Source organism: Lygodium microphyllum, chromosome 6, assembly GCF_053477565.2.
Source record: "Lygodium microphyllum isolate KBCC chromosome 6, Lygodium_microphyllum_v1.1.10, whole genome shotgun sequence".
Classification (NCBI taxonomy): Eukaryota; Viridiplantae; Streptophyta; class Polypodiopsida; order Schizaeales; family Lygodiaceae; genus Lygodium; species Lygodium microphyllum.
In genome coordinates, this window is record NC_141140.1 from 123933416 (window position 1) to 123952125 (window position 18710).

An 18710-nucleotide genomic window follows, 5' to 3' on the forward strand; every position below is an offset into this window, starting at 1 on the left:
CTCTCTAGTTCGGCTACCTTCTCCTCTTGAGCTACCGTCCATTCTTGCTCTTTGCTCTTCTTCCTCTCTTTCATTGTTGGGATGTGTGCATTCTCTCTATCATCCTCCATGTGGTCGTGGGGAGCCGTGCCTCGACTTTCAGGGTTGTCGACGCGGGGAAGATGCGTTTCATCTTCAGGTGGTGGTTGTGCCCCAGGGAAGCTGCATTATGTCTTCAGGTGGTGGATGGTGTCGAGGGTCATCACGCCGAGTATCTCGACGTGAGGGGGAGGTATCACGACGTGGGGTGACACAAGGTGGGTCGTTTCGACTCGTTCTCTTTGGGGCACTGGATCTCCTCTCTTGCTTCTGTGAGCACTCCTTCACTTCAAGCAAGAGTTGCTCTGATACCAAGTGTGATGCACCTGTACTCGTTCACTCACTCAACACGGCACATAAAGGTAACACGATATATGAGAATAAGGTATACTTTTGTATTATTCAATCAAAAAAATGGTACAATATAAACATATCCCAAGATTACACCCTTATGATGTTATACATAAAAAGATTCACCACTAGGTATAGTTAATCACATGTAGAGTGAAAACTAAACAAGGCTCAAAGTCACTTCTACTCCCTATATAAGTGTTTCTAGCAATAATGCCATGATATAGCTAACTACAAAGCCCTTACACCTCCACATTCTCCCAACACACACCCACAAGGTGTCATTGTGTCTCTCACACCACACACTCTCTCTCCCCCAAGCTTCACCCCTTCTTCCCTGACATTCGTCCACCGGTGCCCGTATGACATCATCCCCCGTAGCAGCACACCAGCAGCCAGACAGGCTCCACCTCCATCGCTTTCCTGTTCGACATAAACCTTCTTCGAGAAGACACCGGGCACCACAAGGAGAAGGAGAGAGCATCGCAAAGCCGCTATTCCGTCTTACGCGCAGCAGCAGCACCACCGCGAAGTCCTGTCTCATGGCGATCCGGTCCTCCTCCCAGCACCGATCCTGTAGTAAAGCTTTCTCTGTGCAGTTTGTCTTCATTACTGCTATCGCCGTGCTTGTGTCCTTCTCGGCCCTTTCCTTATACAACAACGGTCGTCCACCGCTGCTGCCTGTGAGTACACAAAACCAACCCCCCTTACAGTTTAGATCACTGTTTTCGTTGTTAGGCGCTGCCGTAAGATCTACTTCTCCTGCGTATCGCCATGGAGTCCAGTCACAGTAGGGTCATGATTCGCCATTTCTAGAGCCGGTTTAGCAGAATGTCGAGATGAGCCTTGGAGAAACTTGGAAGCCAGGAAATATACAATGCCACGCCAAGAAATCTGTAGCACTGTGACAGGACGAGGTTACGGCGCAAACATTGCAGTTAATGTGATGCACATTATGCAAGAACGTGGCGTAAGAAGCTAACCTTCCTTAGACTGTAGCAGCTTTTCTGTGCCTTAATCTGGAGAGTGGAACCCCCCATTATGATTAGATTAGGATGTAGTATTTATATAGTCAAGGTTGTGTGCCAGATCTAATTGGAGTTTAATTTACTAACCTGACTGAAAATGAAGGTCCTGTCTTCTTTTCTGGCAATGTGCAGGTGGGCTTGGACCTTACGCATTCTGGATCAGCACATGAACAAGCCTATCGAACACGTAGGTTGACTGCCCTGAAGTCTGATCCACTCAGGATAAAGGTAGACTCTCTTTTCAAGCAGGCCAATGACCAAGTAGCACTGGTGAATGCATATGCATCTTATGCTCGCAAGGGCAAGCTGGAGATGATGAAGGAGGTAAGGATTTTTACTGAGCAAGCTTCAGGATTTATGGAGCTTTTAAATCGCCCAGAGAACAGGGCTTTGTTGGATGCCACTATTGTCAATGAAGATCATCTGAGGAGGTTTGAGAAGGAGTTGAAGGAGCGCATTATACAGACTCGAAAGCTGATGGGGGAGGCTAAAGAGTATTTTGACAGCCAGCTAAGGGTACAGAAGCTAAAGGACACAATTTTCTCTGTGAATGACCAGCTAACACGGGCAAAAAAGCAGGGCGCATTTTCCAGCTTGATTGCAGCCAAATCTATCCCCAAAAGCTTGCACTGCTTATCAACTCGACTAATGGAGGAGCGTATCTCTCATCCAGAGAAGTATGTTGAAGATGATGTTCCTCCACCAGAGCTAGAGGACCCAAGCCTTTACCATTATGCTCTCTTTTCAGATAATGTTTTGGCTGCATCAGTGGTGGTCAAATCAGCTGTTGCAAATGCAAGAGAACCAGAGAAACATGTTTTTCATGTGGTGACTGATAAGATGAACCTTTGGGCGATGAGGGTGTGGTTTAAGATGAGGCCACCAAACAACGCAACCCACATTGAGGTGAAGGCTGTAGAAGACTATACATTTCTGAACTCTTCTTATGTACCTGTTTTGAGGCAGCTTGAATCAGCCAATCTGCAGAGGTTCTATTTTGAGAATCAAATGGAGAATGCAACCAAAGATGCTCCCAATATGAAATTCAGGAACCCAAAATACTTGTCTATGCTAAATCATTTGCGGTTTTATCTGGCTGAAATGTATCCAAAGCTGCATAGAATCTTGTTTCTGGATGATGATGTGGTGGTACAGAAGGATCTTACTGCTCTGTGGGAGATAGACATGGATGGCAAGGTTAATGCAGCTGTGGAAACATGTTTTGGGTCCTTCCATAGGTATGACAATTACATGAACTTTTCTCATCCCCTCATTAAGGAAAAGTTTGATCCCAAGGCTTGTGCATGGGCATATGGCATGAACCTTTTTGATCTGGATGCTTGGAGGAAGGAGAAGTGTACAGAAGAGTACCACTACTGGCAAAACAGGGTGAGGCTTCCCCTCATGATATGTTCTCTGTCTGGTCTTTTTGCTCCTTGGGTTTTTTGGTTTTGGCTTTTGCTGGACCTTTCTCTTAGGAGCTTCTACTTAGTAAAGTCTTGTTGGACAGTGTCATCAAGATATGTGTGCTCCTAGCTCTTTAGGCAGGCAAGACAAGACATCACTCCCTTTTGCTGCACCTGTCTCTAAAGTGGTTTTACTTAGTAATGACTTGCCTGGCCAAAGAGCTGGGAGCTAATCACATGTTGATCCTGAGTTTGGAAAAACAGATCCTGGTGACATTGGAATGATTAATTGATTCTGTGGCTCTCACTATTGAACCCCTCCCACCGATGGATTGCTTATGTCTTCCACCACTTATGCAATGTCTTGCCTGCCCAAGAGCTAGGAGTAAATCACATTTTAAACCTGAGCTTGGAAATTGGTGACACAAAACAGTATTGCATAATACGTTCTGGCTTCAGAAAATTTAGAATGCTCTGTTGAGTGTTAGCACATTTTGTTTCTGCATCTTTACATCAGTCTAGATCCTAAGGTGTTTGTTGACTGTTCACATCCAGAGCTGATTTTCTGCTTATATGTGCATATTATACAGAATGAAAACAGGACTCTGTGGAAGCTTGGAACGCTGCCCCCTGGCTTAATTACATTCTACAAAACTACAAAGCCTTTGGATAAGAGCTGGCATGTTCTTGGACTAGGTTACAACCCAAACATTAGCCAAGAAAAAATAAGAAGTGCAGCAGTGGTTCATTTCAATGGGAACATGAAGCCTTGGTTGGACCTTGCAATGAATCAATTCAAAGAGTACTGGACAAAGTATGTTGATTATGACATGGAGTTTGTCCAGGCTTGTAACTTTGGGCGTTAGGGGCTTTTTATTCTCCTATGGCAAGCTGTTTTGGATGGCTGGTAGTACAGTGGGATACTAGCAAGGCATTTGCAAATGTTTGGTCAGCTTCATGGGACACTGCTGACGGCATCAATCATTACTGGGTGCTCACTTTTATCTACGATGAAATTTAAAGATATCGGTTATTCCTGGCTCAACCATCTATCTCCTTTTCAGGTGGAAACTATGCTACATACAACTTCTATTCAACGGGGAAAGAATCTATGCTTGCAATGGCCAGATTGCTAGTTATTGCAGTAGTAAGGGAGTGTTTTAGCCATTATTATAATCAAATCCGGAGGAACAAATACCACGGAGTTGTTTTGTTAATAATCCTTTTTGATGCCAGAAAATGCTGGTGTCGTTATGCGCTCAAGTGCAATGCTTGAAATCAAAGTTTATCGTCAATCGTTCTGTTGGCTGTCTTGTCAGAAGCACTTTCCTTGGTGCTCTCAATATCTCCTCTTGGGCGAGCTGTGCCTTTCCAATATCCTCGTGTCGTTGTAAAGGCGATCTAGAGCACAATAGGCGAGCTATCCCTTCTCAATATACTCGTGTTATTGGAAAGGGGATCTAGAGCAGTTTTTGTGTCGTTGTATACGGTGTCTATACGTAAGGGCAGTTTTTAATCTGGAATCTGGTTCATTCCCTTTTGCAGAGATGCAAGAGCAAAAAGGGATATAATTCATTAAAGCTTAGTGGCAGTTATGGTGCAAGGGGAGTTCCAATTCATACGAGTTCACATGCAAGATGCAAGGGCAGCTTTAGTTCATCAAAGTCGCGTCTCACGCTATTTTTTCCTTTGGAAAACTGAAAGGGACGCGACAAAGCTTAATGTTTAAGACCAACATCTCGCTTAAACTGACTTGCACCTTCCGATTCACCGAGATTGCGTTTGGTCGGAAGGTTGTCCTGGCGCCATAACTCAACTTTCGGTCTTCCTCTACAGAGGACTTTCTGTTTTAGTGATCAGTCAGCTTGCATGACCGCAGCTCCCTTAAAAGAACTGTCGATTTGCCTCTGTGGCCTGTTAACGCTTGTCGCATGCAAGCCCCTCGTAGAGATGACGCAGGCTGGCTCTGCATGTGTTCTCCAGGCCGACAGAGCAAGCAGAAAGGACCGCGACTGCCCTTGCTATCAGCTACACCGCAACTCGTGTCCACTTTGCAGCAATTAATGATGGCCAGCATCACAACAAATGTTCCCAGTTAATGTAGTAATTAATAACGCCCAACACCGTCAAGCTACATGTCTCTTTATATAGATTTTGGTCGCGGCCATCTTTTCTGATTTTGGTTTTCGTTACTTTGTACTGCAGTGTTTTGCTGCCAGAGAATATTCTGCTGCTGCTGCAGTAGTGGATTAGCTAGCTAGCTCTCAATTAGCCGCAATATATTTGCAAGCAGCTCTTATTGCCCCTTTCTTGCAACCCCCTTGGGGGCCTGTAGCCTCGCTTTTATATAAAATATTCGTAGGAGCTAGTTGATGGATCATCATCCAGGCACTAAGGGTGGGTTCACACTTGCACGGTGGACAAAAGGGTGAAAAATCCCCTTTTCTACCCATCTACAAGGATTTCCTAAGAGTTATCTGCCATCTCATTCACTTTAGTGGTGGACAAGGAAAGGAGCCAAAGAGAAGACATGGCATGAAGGAGAAGTATCCGTGCTGGGCAGGCCGGAAGAGAGGAGCAAAAACTTGGTCATGATGTGGCAAAAAAGGCCCCTAATTTTTTTGGCCTTCCACCATGTGTGCGAACATACAGTTTGCCATGCTGAAATTTGATTGGGCATCTGTATTTGGGATGCCTATTTGTTTGCCGGGTCTGAACCCACTTTGCAGCAATTAATGATGGCCAGGATCACAACAAATGTTCCCAGTTAATGTAGTAATTAATAACGCCCAACATCGTCAAGCTACATGTCTCGTTATATAGATTTTGGTCGTGGCCATCTTTTTTGATTTTGGTTTTCATTACTTTGTAATGCAGTGTTTTGTTGCCGGAGAATATTTTGCTGCTGCTACTGTAGTGGATTAGCTAGCTAGCTCTCAATTAGCCGCATTATATTTGCAATCAGCTCTTATTGCCCCTTTCTTGCAACCCCCTTGGGGGGGATCTGTAGCCTCGCTTTTATATAAAATATTCATAGGAGCTAATTGATGGATCATCATCCGGGCGCTAAGTTCAATTGCACAATCATTGTAGCGTCCCCTTCGCGGATAATGATGCAATTAGTAATGGGCCCTTTTGCTCTTTACTTGCCTCTCCCTCTTCATTTGCGTATTGTATCTATATGCACATATATTCATATTCATGAAAGAATGGACACATCGTGTTTTCTGCAGTAGTCCTTTTGCTAGAGGGGGATCTAAAGGCTTTTTAGATATACCATGGCATTGCTTATAGAAATATCTATATTGGGAGTAGTAGTGGCTCTTAAGCACTGCTTAAGTTTCTAGTCCATGTATGATTCTCTATACTTAGTGGTAAACTCCCATGTGTGGTGTCAGTAGAATGTTGTTCTAGGATGTGCTTATGTTGTACTATTTTTTTTGTTTAATAATTCAAGAGTATACCTTGCTCACATATCTTTTTGTACCATGTTGAGTGAGTGATTAAGTGTATGTACATTACACTTGTATCAAAGCAACTTTTGTTCGGAATTGAGGAGTGCATATGGAAGCAGGAGAGAAGATCCAATACCTCAAAATTGTGTTGTGATGATCCACATCATGATGACCCATGTGACATTCTATCTTGTGTTGCCCTATGTTGTGTCCACGTATATCGTGATGCTCTACGACATGACACTCCACAGTGCGATGACCTTGGTGCATCATACCATCTGAAGACATAACCTGGCTTTCTCTTAGTACATCCATCACTTGAAGGCTTAACCTTGGAGCCAAGGAGCGGCTCCCTCGTGACATGAGTGCGCAATGGAAAGAGGAAAGTGAACATGGAGAGGAGATAAAGAGAACATAGGAGAGAGAAGGAACGATTCGATTGCAACGGTTGAAGGTACAAGGTTGCAACAATTAGCCTCAACATATAGCTCTACATGTTAGTGTGGGCACTAGGCGGTGTAGGGAGATGAGAGAATGAGGAGGGTTGGCTAATCACAAAGGATCAATGATGGATAATGAATAATGAAAGTGGAAGAGTAGGTTGCCTATATATAGTTGAAAAAGAGGAAAAATCCTAAATGTGGTTAAACCCTTAAAAAATAGCCAAAAGCATATAAAAAGAAATGCACTAATATACCCTTCATCTAAAGTGTCTAAAACATACAAATTGATAGAACAAATACAATGTTAGAGCTCCAAATGTCCTCATGTGACTTGAATTGAGGTTCATATGTAGGAGATAACCACATAAGATACATGTGATTGCTAATACCCCCTCTTAGATCCTAGATGTGGTAGAAGGCCAACGGAGATGTGGATCCAAGGGTGGTAGGAAGAGTGCTAAAACTGATGTAGTCCGTCAATGAAGAAAGCCAATCAAGGAGCAAGATCCCCTCTTCATAGAAAAATTCGAGCAAACAGAAGACTACCAAAGGGCAATGGAAATGGAGAGACCTCAAACAGATCACTCCTAAAAACTCCAGTTGGGGATGGGTGAGCCAATCCTCTACCCCAACTATGGGACGATAGTGACGAACTATCGAAGGCGCCATGTGTTGTATAAAAATACCAGGGACCAAGGGCTAAGCGGTAGGGAATGGTGGCTTGATGACGAAGAAAAGGTATAGTTGCATTAAAAAAAGGCCCAAAGTAGATTGGAAACCCAAAAGAAACTCCTCACGATCTTGGGAAGTCTCCTCTAAAACACAAAAGGCCAAGAAATCCACAATTGCATCACCAATATCACCTACCTTTGAAAGGGATGGGAGGTATGAGAGAACCACCAAAGATGGTGGGGATGGGATGGAACATGTGGGATAAATGGTGCACAATTGATAATGTGTGCGACTGTAGAAAGATGCCTCGGAGGGCCTTGCACAAAGAAAGGGCAATGGAGTATAGATAGCTCCTTCTCCGGTCAACTTGTCACAAAAGTGGCTCTTGTAGAAGAATCATCAACAAAGACGAATGGTTCGGTGAAGACGTGGGTCTCGAGTCTTGGAAGGCCATAAACTAAGAGGAGAGGAAATGAATATGTAGGGCCTAAAAAATGGAGCTTGATGGATGGGCAGGCAATAGTGGTAAGGTGCGTGCACCACTAATAGGCATTGAAAAAGTGTTACCAACAGTGACGATATCCTCTAATAAATGGAGATTTTGTAATAAATCACCTTGGGGAGTCATAGGCCTCGATGCACCACTGTCGAAGAGCCAAGGCTGCTCAGAAATCGAGAAAATTGAAGAAGGCTCCTTCATGTGATAAATGTGGAGAAACACAGACTCGGTGGAAATAGCAGGTGACGAAGTAGAGGTAGACGAAGGCTTTGATGTAGATCCACCCTTTGCTCTTGGACGAAGGTGAGGGTATATCCTTCAACACTTCTCCTTGGGGTGCAAGGTCTTCCCACAACGAGGACACGTGGGATATCCTTTATGCTTCCCCACAAAATTTGTATCAAAGTCAGAATATGACTCCAACTTGTTTCTCTTCCCTTTCTTTTGCTTGGCTCATTGTGTACGTGTAGATAAAATCGCACAAGCACAGCCATGTGTATGGGCTCCACAAGAATCTCGCTCATTGTGATGCAAATCTCGCTCAAGCACCAATGGGGCTAGCTTCTCCTAAGTAAGAGTCTCCTAGCTATGAGAAGTGAGAAGACTTGTGCAAAATACATTATATGTTTGCGGCGGAAGATGTGAGAGAAGCGTAACATCTAGGTCCTTAGAAGAAATGTCTGTACCAACAAGGAATGAAAGCTCATCTCGAATCTACTCCATCTTGTGGATATGAGCCCTCATTTTAGGGGGATTTGCGAGACAAAGAGGTGTCATAGCTTCAACTCAAGAGATAAGTGATGCCCAAATGTGTGGATCCAAAAGAGAGATGCCGATCTCCAAATCTTATGTTGCGTTGTGGATATAAGGAACATGCATGAGCATATAATCTATACAACTCAATAAGAGAAAAGAGTGGGCAATTAGAGGGCACGCTTGGCCTATTTGACTCAACTTGGAAGAGCATGCAGATGAAGGAAGAAGAGGAGGAAAGGAGAAGAAAATTTAAAGAAGAGCAAGGATACATGGAGTGGATGAAACAACAATAAGAGGAGGAGAAGAGACCTAAATTACAAGAGGAGATAAATAAATTGGCAGATAGACTAGCTATGGAAGAAGCATATAGGAGGTTTGAAGAGATGAAGGACAAAGAGAAGAAGTCTAAAGTAGAAGACAAGAAGGATGATGAGAAGTAAGATGAGACAAAAGCACCAAGAATGGAGAGGAGAGTGAGAGCTCAAAAGATGACATGGAAAGTTCAAGCACGTCCCAATCCTCCAAGTACAAGGAAGAGAGAGAGGGATTGATTTTGAAGAAGTGGATTGTAGAGGTAGATAAGTACTTGAAGTATACCAGGATTGCTGAAGAGGAAGAAAGATGTGGTTGCCATCTATCTCGAAGAGGATACTAGTTGCTACCTATTGGAGCAAGAGCAAGACCGTACCATCTTCTCATGGAAGGAGCTATAAGAGGAGCTTAAGGATTACTTTATCCTAAAGATGAAAAAAATTCAAAGTCAAGGACAAGTTGAGAAACCTCAAGTAAGCATAAGGAAAGATGAAGGAATATGTGTTAGCTAGTATAGGCAATTAATGCTACAACTCCCAAACATGGACATATACCAAATTATATTGATTCCTATTCGATATGCAGGAGTGGGCAAGAAGAGATGTAAAGAGACAAGAATTAATACATCTAGTTGAGATCGTGAGGATGGATGAAAGATTGGTAGATTTGGAAGGAACCAAGACCACCTAAGGGAGCCAAGCCAGATTCAACATCAACCTTGCCATCAACTCTTGTACCACAAGACCAAAACCCCCAAGAGAACCCATCTCAGAAATTAAAAGTCCGATTTTAGGAGCGATCCCAGCCCACACCATCTGGGTATCAAGGGGAGCATTTGAAAGGTGGAGGAACAAGTACTATAGACCAATTTCAAACACATCCCAGGGTCAACAAGTACTATAGACCAATTTCAAACACATCTTACGAGCTAACAGGGTCAAATATATCATGGTGGATACTCCGGCCTCAACCAGGATCAAGTTCTCATGGTAGACATAGGAACAATCCACATTTTCATCATGCTAGAATGTGTAACAAAGCATGGGCTAAAACTATCCAAGGTTCTAGAAGGATTAACATTAATTTTGGCACAAGGAGAAGCGAAGGAAGTGAAACAAGTATTTGCAGTGAGAGTAGAAGTAGAAAAGGCTAGGCTGAATTTTCTAGTGATACCTATGGATGAATTTGGAGTCATTTTGAGCCTTGAGTTCTATGACAAGTATGTGATTGCAATATTCAACAAGGGAGTCAATGAATGCTGCTAGATATGCAAGGAGAAGATCTCACAACCCAAGAGCTCTAGTTCAATCAACACCACAACTCTTCAACAAACATTATGTCTCTCATCATGACCTATAGTGCAGAACAGGTGGAGAAATCAGTAAAGCAGGGGGTGTACTTATGCATGCTCAGGCTAGTTGTTGAGGGCTGAACTGACTTCTTTTTTTGGGCTTATTTTTGTTGTTTTTGTGAGTTGAATGGTTCATTTTGAGAGTTTATTGATTGATTTTTGTTGATTTTGAAAGTGTTTTGGAATGTTGTGAAATGGGTTGAGAAGGTTTCAGAAGCTCATGATGGTTTTTGGTTGAGATATGATATTGTAATAGGTTTTGTAATGTGTTCATTTGGTTTTGATAGGGTCTATTTTGTTTATTTTTTCATTTATTTTCTTTCTGTTTATGAGGTTGAGATTGTGAATGAGTCTTTTGAGGAGTGATTGAGAGTGTATTGAATGATTTTAATGGTTTGAAGTGATTTTGGTTTAAGCTATATGGTTTTTATGCCTTCTCTAGATCTTCTGTAGTGTTTTGTAGAGCTTTTGTATTTGCTATGTAAGCCTTTGTTTGCCTCTGTCATTAGGGAAGTTTTGAGGTCTCAAAAATGCATTTTAGGAGATAGAGAGAGAGTGCTCTAGACCAATAGGAGCAGAGCTTCCATAACAAAAGTTCTATTTTAAGGAATACAAATATATATATATATATATATATATATATATATATATGTATGTATATATATGTATGTATATACATATATATATATATATATATATATATATATATATATATATATATATATATATATATATATATATATACATACATATATATATATGTATGTATATACATACATATATATATATGTATGTATATATATGTATATATATACATACATATATATATATGTATGTATATATATATATATATATGTATATATATACATATATATACATACATATATATATATATATATATATATTGATGTTATTGATGTGATACATGGCTCGATTGGAGAAGAGATGTACAAAGGTAGAAAGAAGACAGAGATTGCACAGAATGGAACATTCTTCTATGACCATTCTTATATTGTCCCCAAGTAGCCAATGGGGATCAATATCCCCCCTTCCTTTGCCCAAATTTTCAAGCTTTAAGTGGCATTTACCAAATCTAGCTACTAGTGAGGGCTATAGATGTAAAATATTTTCTAAGATACAGAGAGCATTAAAACCTAATATCTCAAGTAGACTAAGCAAAGTTACTTTGTTCATGCCTATTAATATATTTTTTGACTTCTTTTCTAATGCTCAGATAAGAAGATTAAAGGCCACACTCTTAGTGAAGAGACTAACATATGATCATGTTATACAATTTGATGAGGGATGGGACACTAGGACAGAAGGGAAAATTATATGTAAGATAGATTAAGACTCTATAACTTGTAAATATATGATTGCTACTCAAAATTTCATCCTTAGCTTTTATTTTAGTAGATGGCATTATATTGGTGCTAGTTTGGTTACTTTAGACCAAAATCTTGATAATTTTAGCAAATATCATATAGTGGATCTTGATGTTTGGTACAATGAGGATATTATTGCAATCCTAAAGGTTAGATCATCATCATGTATGCTACATCAAGTGAGGATGGATTTACAAAATGAAGATATTAAACTACCATACTCATTTGTGTTCTAACTTAATAACAAAAAACGAGTAAGTTTTTATATTATATTATATCCACTTAGATATATATCTGATTTCACTTTTTGATTAATAAGCATTTGTAACATGTTTTTTTAACATATATCAACAAAAACGAGAGAGAAGAATATACAATGCAAGGATATTGAAGAAAAGATCTCTTTACTATCAATATAAAATACATGTATAAAATTTGTGGTAAATTTTTGTTAGCTATCTCCATGACTTATACACACATAAGGACTTACAAGCAATGGGGCAAAGGTACTTTTTTTTTTTGGAGAATTTTTCTTAGGAGAAGGGACATCCTTTCTAGGAGTCCTTTTGCCTTTCTTTGATGCTTTGGTTGCCTTGGGTGTTGAAGGCATAGCTTCACCTGCTGTAGTTACATGCACCTCCGCTCCTTCAATGTCCAAGCCCCCACTATTGTCCATTCTTGTTGGTTGCATACAATTAACTATTATGTACTTTATGACATTTGCTCTTATATATCAAATATGCTCACTTGTATAGCAATCCCTTGTAAATTGTTATACATTTGTAAGAAAAGATTTTTAGTTCATTGTTATTTTTTATAATGGACTATATTATTATCATCAATGGACTATTTGGCAATAAATCTCTATCTTAAAGTTTAGTATCTTTCACATTATCTTTATAAGTTAATAATCATTGAGATAAATAAACTTAATCAATCTTCTGACATTTACAATTACTCTCCAACCATAAGAGTGACTATCATCCTGATGAGGACATTGCAATCAACAATATAAAGTAAAACTACAAAACTTGTTTATGGTATTTTATAGAATAAATTTTCTTATTATGTTCCAACCATATTAATCAAGATCTTACCGCAACTTGTCTATATTGCATTGTTGTTGCAAAGTAAATCAAAAGGTATGGGTGGCTTTTTCTCTAGCACTTTAATTAATCTTTTTATAGCTTTGTACAAAAAAGGAAATAACATTTAGAGTAATTACAAAAAAAATTAAAATATTTAGAGTACTTGAAAAAAAGAGATCAAAATATCAAGAAGACCCTAGATTATATAACTTATAACTTGGCATTTCCATGGCTTCATTTCATAGAATTGATGAGGAAACACTGCCTCTCCACACAGTCTATTCCAATTAGACTCCAGTGAGAAGTGTCATATTTCAATAATCTAGCAAAACAAGATCTCATAAAATCTAACAAAATCTCAAATCACTTATGTATGTAATTAGAAGAACCTCCAAAGTTTCGAAGTCAATTGGATTGAATCAATGATCAAATGCATTGGCATTAAGCTCACTCCTCATATAGTATGAGATAGATGGATCAATAACCTCAATTTTTTGTTGTTAATCAAAGAGGAGCTCATGCATTACACACCTAGCAAAGAAATGGAGATAGTAAGCATCAACACGAAAGTCTATTGCTAGAAAAATATAGTGAGTAAAAATAAATTTTGGTATACTATACCTCATCCCAGCAAGAAGAATAGAGTCATTTACTTCTCTCATTTTATTCTTGAGGATTTGAACACAGTCATAGTCAAAAAGTACCATATCAGATCTTTTGTCCATATCACCATGTAAAAAGCAATATGCATTGAAGCCTTTAGGGTTATCCCTTTCAAGAAGGGGTAGATAGCTCTTCATCAAAAGATGGGGTAGATAGCCCTTAGGGTTATCCCTTTCAAGAAGGGGTAGATAGCTCTTCATCAAAAGATGGGAGTTGCTTTGCTTCCTTTTTTTCTTCCTTCTTTGTTTTATACTTTCTCTATTTATCTGCTTGCTTTTCTGTGGTCTTTTTCTCTTTCTCATGTAGTCTTATGTCATTTTCATGGGTGACATCTTCAACCTTAGGACTTGGATCACCTTTCTTTTTTTTATATGGAGGCACATTTAAAATATTGAAAGCCTTCACATCAGAAAGGGAGACTGGCTCAAGGACCTTTGAAAACCTGTATCTCAACCTCTTGAGAATTATCATGTCTTTATCCATAAGTGTAAGCCTATGTGCATGAGCACCACACATATAAGAATCTTGGAAAAACTCAAAAAAAAAAAAAGCAACCTCTTGAATACGATTGAGAGCTACCCTAGTCTATCTAAAACTATCAAAATTATGCTTGTCACAAATTTCTTTGACAAGCCTTTGAAAAGACAGTTTTGAGAATTACATTATCTAGAGCCTTCATTGCATTTCTAATCTCATTTATGCATTTAATATGTTGTGAAAACCTTCTCCTTGGCTTTGATTTCCTTCTAAGTTTGGAAGGCTTGGAGGACTGATGAATCTTTGAAGCAAGACATCTATGAAGTTTTTGCTTCCTTGCAGTGGCCTTACTTCTATCCATTTAAAACATTTAGAAAAAAAAAGTACCTCAAAATCAGGACAAATCTCCAAATCTCTGATATAATGCCATTTACAATCACTTAGTAATAAACAAACACTATTCAAATTGTCTATTTCAAATTTCAATCAAACAATGTAGGCCCAATATATATGAAATGTGAACTGGGCCTTCTGGACAAGAGAAACCTACACCTTCTCGCATTTCACACGTCACTTTTTTATATATACATATTTCATCAAAGACCATTTATGTCATGAAGTTTTACAAGTCTCACAATAGAATAATGGTCATCTAGCAAATCTCAAATCTTATTCTCAATGAGTTCAACCCTTAAGAGAAGATCTATCTGAATGTTCACATCAATAATGTTTAAATCTTATCCACAATGAAATAAAACCTTGTGGGAATTTCAATTTGAATGCCAATATCAATATCTAAACCTCAAATTGAATAATCCATTACTAATATAGTCGATGTACTCATAATTATTATCAACATCAGTGGAAGCAAAATTATCCTTTTGTGTGATCTAGCTCTATTAATCCATGATTCTTTTTTAGGAAACTTGGATTCCTCGCGACGTATGAAACGTGAGATGACTACTGTCCATGGGGAGAGGTATGACTAATCGTGTTTCATACGCCACACTCTTTTCGTGAACATTTAGCAAGATTCATTACACTGATATAGAGCTAGCTCAGATTTATAAAAAAACTTACATTTTTAAGGCCTTGGTGGGTATGCTGGGCGATGAAATCTTTCCAAGTCGCCTTGTGCTGTGGAATAATTTTGAGCTGTGACCAAGTTAGCCTTGTGTTGGTGTTATTGAGCATAGAAAGAGCTCTATCTTTGAAAAAACTCTTTTGTGGTTTAGAAATTGGGTTTAAAAGGATGTTTGTTTACACATATGGCTACTGTAATGCGTAGTTAACCTGAAACGTGCGACGGGTATACCATTTTTACCTCGAAACTTGTGCCACGTGTCACTGACATTTTTGACATGATAGCAATTTTATGGCTTTTCTTTTTAAAGGTAAAAGATAATTTTTAGCCTCTTCTTTTTCATTTTAAATGCAACTCTTCTGAATGAGTGCATGGTACTTCTTGAATAACTATGCAATGACCGTTGGCATATATATACAACAACTCAGGGTCAGGTTAATGTTAATTTTTCTTCCACACAATTTTGTTTTGTCTTTTATACACCATTTATCTCGTGTGGGTCGCAAGGCCAAACCAGGTGTATTTCTACAAAAACCCATTTATTCTCAATAGGGAATACAATTCTTAGGTATTAAACTTTTTCTTGTCACTTTTTTTCTGCAATCTTAAATTTTGAGGCATTAAAGATGATCAAATTTGTTAATTTTCCTAAGAAAGTTCAATGTCTTATGAAACACGATTTTACCATTTGCAAAGAGTTTTAGAATATTATTATCGTGTTTCATGAGTCCTAAATGTAAGATAAAAATTGATCGATGAAACATAAAATTGCATGCCTCCTCTGCTACTCAAATAGGCAACTCACTTTGTATAAGGCATTGCTATTGTATTTTGATCAATTTAACATGTGTGATATCTTGCGGATCTGGACACGCAAGATGCATGAAATAAGGTGTCATTATTGGACACTGTTCTGTATTTGTTGGTTTAAGAAGAGAAAGATCCATCAGAAAGTTAGAAATTTTATAATGGGTTTGACTAAATTTGTCTATCAATCTTGGTTTAATCTTGTACATATGTTAAATGATGTGGTTTTGTATAAATTTTTTGGATGTATGAAATGCGATTTCATCAAGGTTTTTGAATTGACTGACACATGCAACAAGATTTTATCAAACTACGAAAGCGGTTTGGATCATTCTTGTTGCGTTTCATAAGTCCTGAATGTAAAAAAAATTTTGATCGATGAGACGTAAAATTGCATGATTTCTTTGCTGCTCAGAGGGTGAATTCACTTTTACAAGGCATTGCTATTGTATTTTGACCAATTTAACATGTGTGTTATTTAGGGATTTAGACATGCAAGATTAATGAAGTAAAGTATCATTGTTGCATATTTTTCTGTGTTTGTTGGTTTAAGAGGAGGAAAATAACATTGTTCTGTGTTTATTGGTTTAAGAGGAGAAAGATAACATTGAATCCTTGCTCAAAATTTGTTAGTGAGCATGTCATATGTAAGGAGTCTAAACTCTAAAGTCAAGAGTGAGTTCTTGACATAATATCAAGTAGTTAGAAATTTTTTGAAGGGTTTGACCAAATCTTTCTAGCAATCTTGCTTTAATCTTTTAGGTGTGAGCAAATGTGGATTAGTATATTGTGTCCTAAATTTACTATGTTGTTTTAAGGATTTGGTTTTGTGAGTAATCAATATGACTAAAAAGAAGTTTTCTTTAGAGGGAATGGAGGAAGAGGATCTGGGGGATACTTGTGATAAAAAGCTCTTTGATTTTCTCCATGCAACTAGAAATTCATCTAGATTTTTTTACATTAGAGATATGCTCAATGTTCCCTTTGATTTATAAGAGCTCTTAAAGGATCTTGAAGACAAACTAAAGGATTTAGGGAGTTTTAGATAGACATGTGGAAGGCCTAGAGATTGAGGGATTTGTCCATTATGGTGATGTAATGGAAGCTACCAATAATGCTAGAATAACTTTGCAAAACAAGGTTTACTCTATATGATGAGGAATTCAAGAAGTGGGAAGTAGATTGCCCTTTTCATTGGAATTAGTATCAATGTATTCTTGTACAGAAGGATGTTAGATTTATTATATATCTTCAATATATGGATAGTTGTTCTTTAGATACAATACAAGAGAAGAAGATAGAGGATACTGCAAACAAAGATAAAGAGGTTGAAGAGAAGGGGGGAACGTTTTAGGAGGATATTGAGAACCAGTTAGTGCAGGATTTGATGTTGCTTTGTTTAAAAGTGAAAACATTACAAAAGTGGAAGAAAACGAGATAGAGTTGAGTATAGAGATCGAAACAGGTCCTCTTGAATGCATCCAAATATTTACCAGTTATCTAATCAACAAAAAGAGATATGTATTGCTAAATGATATTTAACACCTTTGTGATCTTAGAGAAGATTATTGCTTGGCAATCCTTGCAGCAGTAGGGGGTCAAAATGATGAGAATTTTATAGGTTATGAACATAAATTGCTAGCAAGTCTTGATCTTGAGGGAGAGAATTTTCAAGACAGCTCTATAGCCTTGCATTCATGTATTAATCAGATCGTGGAATATGAAAAGGAGGGGATACCTATAGAGGAAGAGTTCTTACAAATTCAATAGAGACTTAGTATTGATAACATGGGGTATGAAGAGAAACTGGATTCTCCATTAGAGGAGAAACCAAAAAGTTAAATAAATCTTTATGATGATAGTGTTCTTGAAGAAGATGAAAACCCTAAGATATGAAATTTAATTCTAAGATATCCATTGTGGTTTATATTAGAGTATGTTATGCATTATAGACAAATATTATTGGATATTTATCTATTGACATCTTATACTATTGTGGTTTATTATGCAGATAGAAATTAAAGATGCGGACAACTTTCTTGGAAGAGCCAAGGGATCAAGGCCATTTTGAAGCTTGGCAAAAGTCAAGGCCTTGGCCATTATATTGGAAGCTTAAATAATCAAACAATTGCAATTTATCATAGCAGGTTGTCAAGCTCTCCAAGCTTGCCAATGATAGCTTTGAAAGCTATCTCCAAGGTGATTGGATCCCAAATTGTCAATAGAGGTTCAAACAAGATAATGTTGGTGGAGACGGAGGAAACTATAAGAGTTTTTGGCTTCATGCTTGGATACAGTAGACCTAGGTCAGGATACTTTGGAGTTCTTGGCTCTTATTTTCTCTCCCATGTAGGATATGCCAAGAATTTGAAGCTCTTTCCAAGCTATAGGAAACAAAAGTTCTTGAAATGTAGAGGTCTCTTTGAGTGGGATGAAACAAAAGATTCCTCTAGAGGACCTAGTGAATTGCTTGAAACTAAAGACACTTTTGCAACATAGAGTCAGACTAAAAGATGTTAAGGGTTTCTTGAAACCCACGTTTTTCCATCTCTTTGTCTAGTTTGTAACCATTCTAAAAATCTTTGCTTTACACAAGAGTTTAAATATCCCACTTTTCTTCTTTGGGTAATAGTAGATATAGTCCTTGCCAAAGATGATGTATTATATGATGCGGTTGTGTCTTTGAGCTTGAAATTGTACCAAATTTGTCTATAGAACTATTGAAAGACCTCTAATAAATTGTTTGCTTTGTATCTTCCACCTCCATGTCTTATGTGTTTAAAGTATTTTGTTCTTGCTTGTTAATGTGATTTTTTTATACCTTGGGTTGATTGGATAGATAGAGATCCATATTT

At 38.4% G+C, this 18710-nt stretch overlaps 1 protein-coding gene across 2 annotated transcripts; it reads left to right on the forward strand.

Moving 5' to 3' along the window:
• The first annotated feature begins 690 nt into the window (after positions 1 to 690).
• On the forward strand, positions 691 to 4348 carry QUA1 (Nucleotide-diphospho-sugar transferases superfamily protein). Of its 2 annotated transcripts, none has more exons than XM_087679993.1 (3): positions 691 to 1112; positions 1590 to 2846; positions 3454 to 4348. In XM_087679993.1, exons 1-3 carry the CDS (start codon positions 792 to 794, stop codon positions 3727 to 3729), a joined length of 1854 nt encoding a protein of 617 aa, XP_087536119.1. In that variant the 5' UTR covers positions 691 to 791; the 3' UTR covers positions 3730 to 4348. The 2 variants fall into 2 exon arrangements, with proteins under 2 accessions (XP_087536119.1, XP_087536120.1); XM_087679994.1 differs by lacking the exon at positions 691 to 1112 and adding an exon at positions 1145 to 1399.
• The last annotated feature ends 14362 nt before the right edge of the window (positions 4349 to 18710 follow it).

Excerpts from the sequence above, each read along its gene's own strand:
- QUA1 (XM_087679993.1), top strand. The coding sequence starts at position 792 with ATGACATCATCCCCCGTAGCAGCACACCAGCAGCCAGACAGGCTCCAC. Across the intron at positions 1,113-1,589 it reads GTCGTCCACCGCTGCTGCCT|GTGGGCTTGGACCTTACGCA; the intron begins GTGAGTACACAA and ends GGCAATGTGCAG. Across the intron at positions 2,847-3,453 it reads ACCACTACTGGCAAAACAGG|AATGAAAACAGGACTCTGTG; the intron begins GTGAGGCTTCCC and ends CATATTATACAG.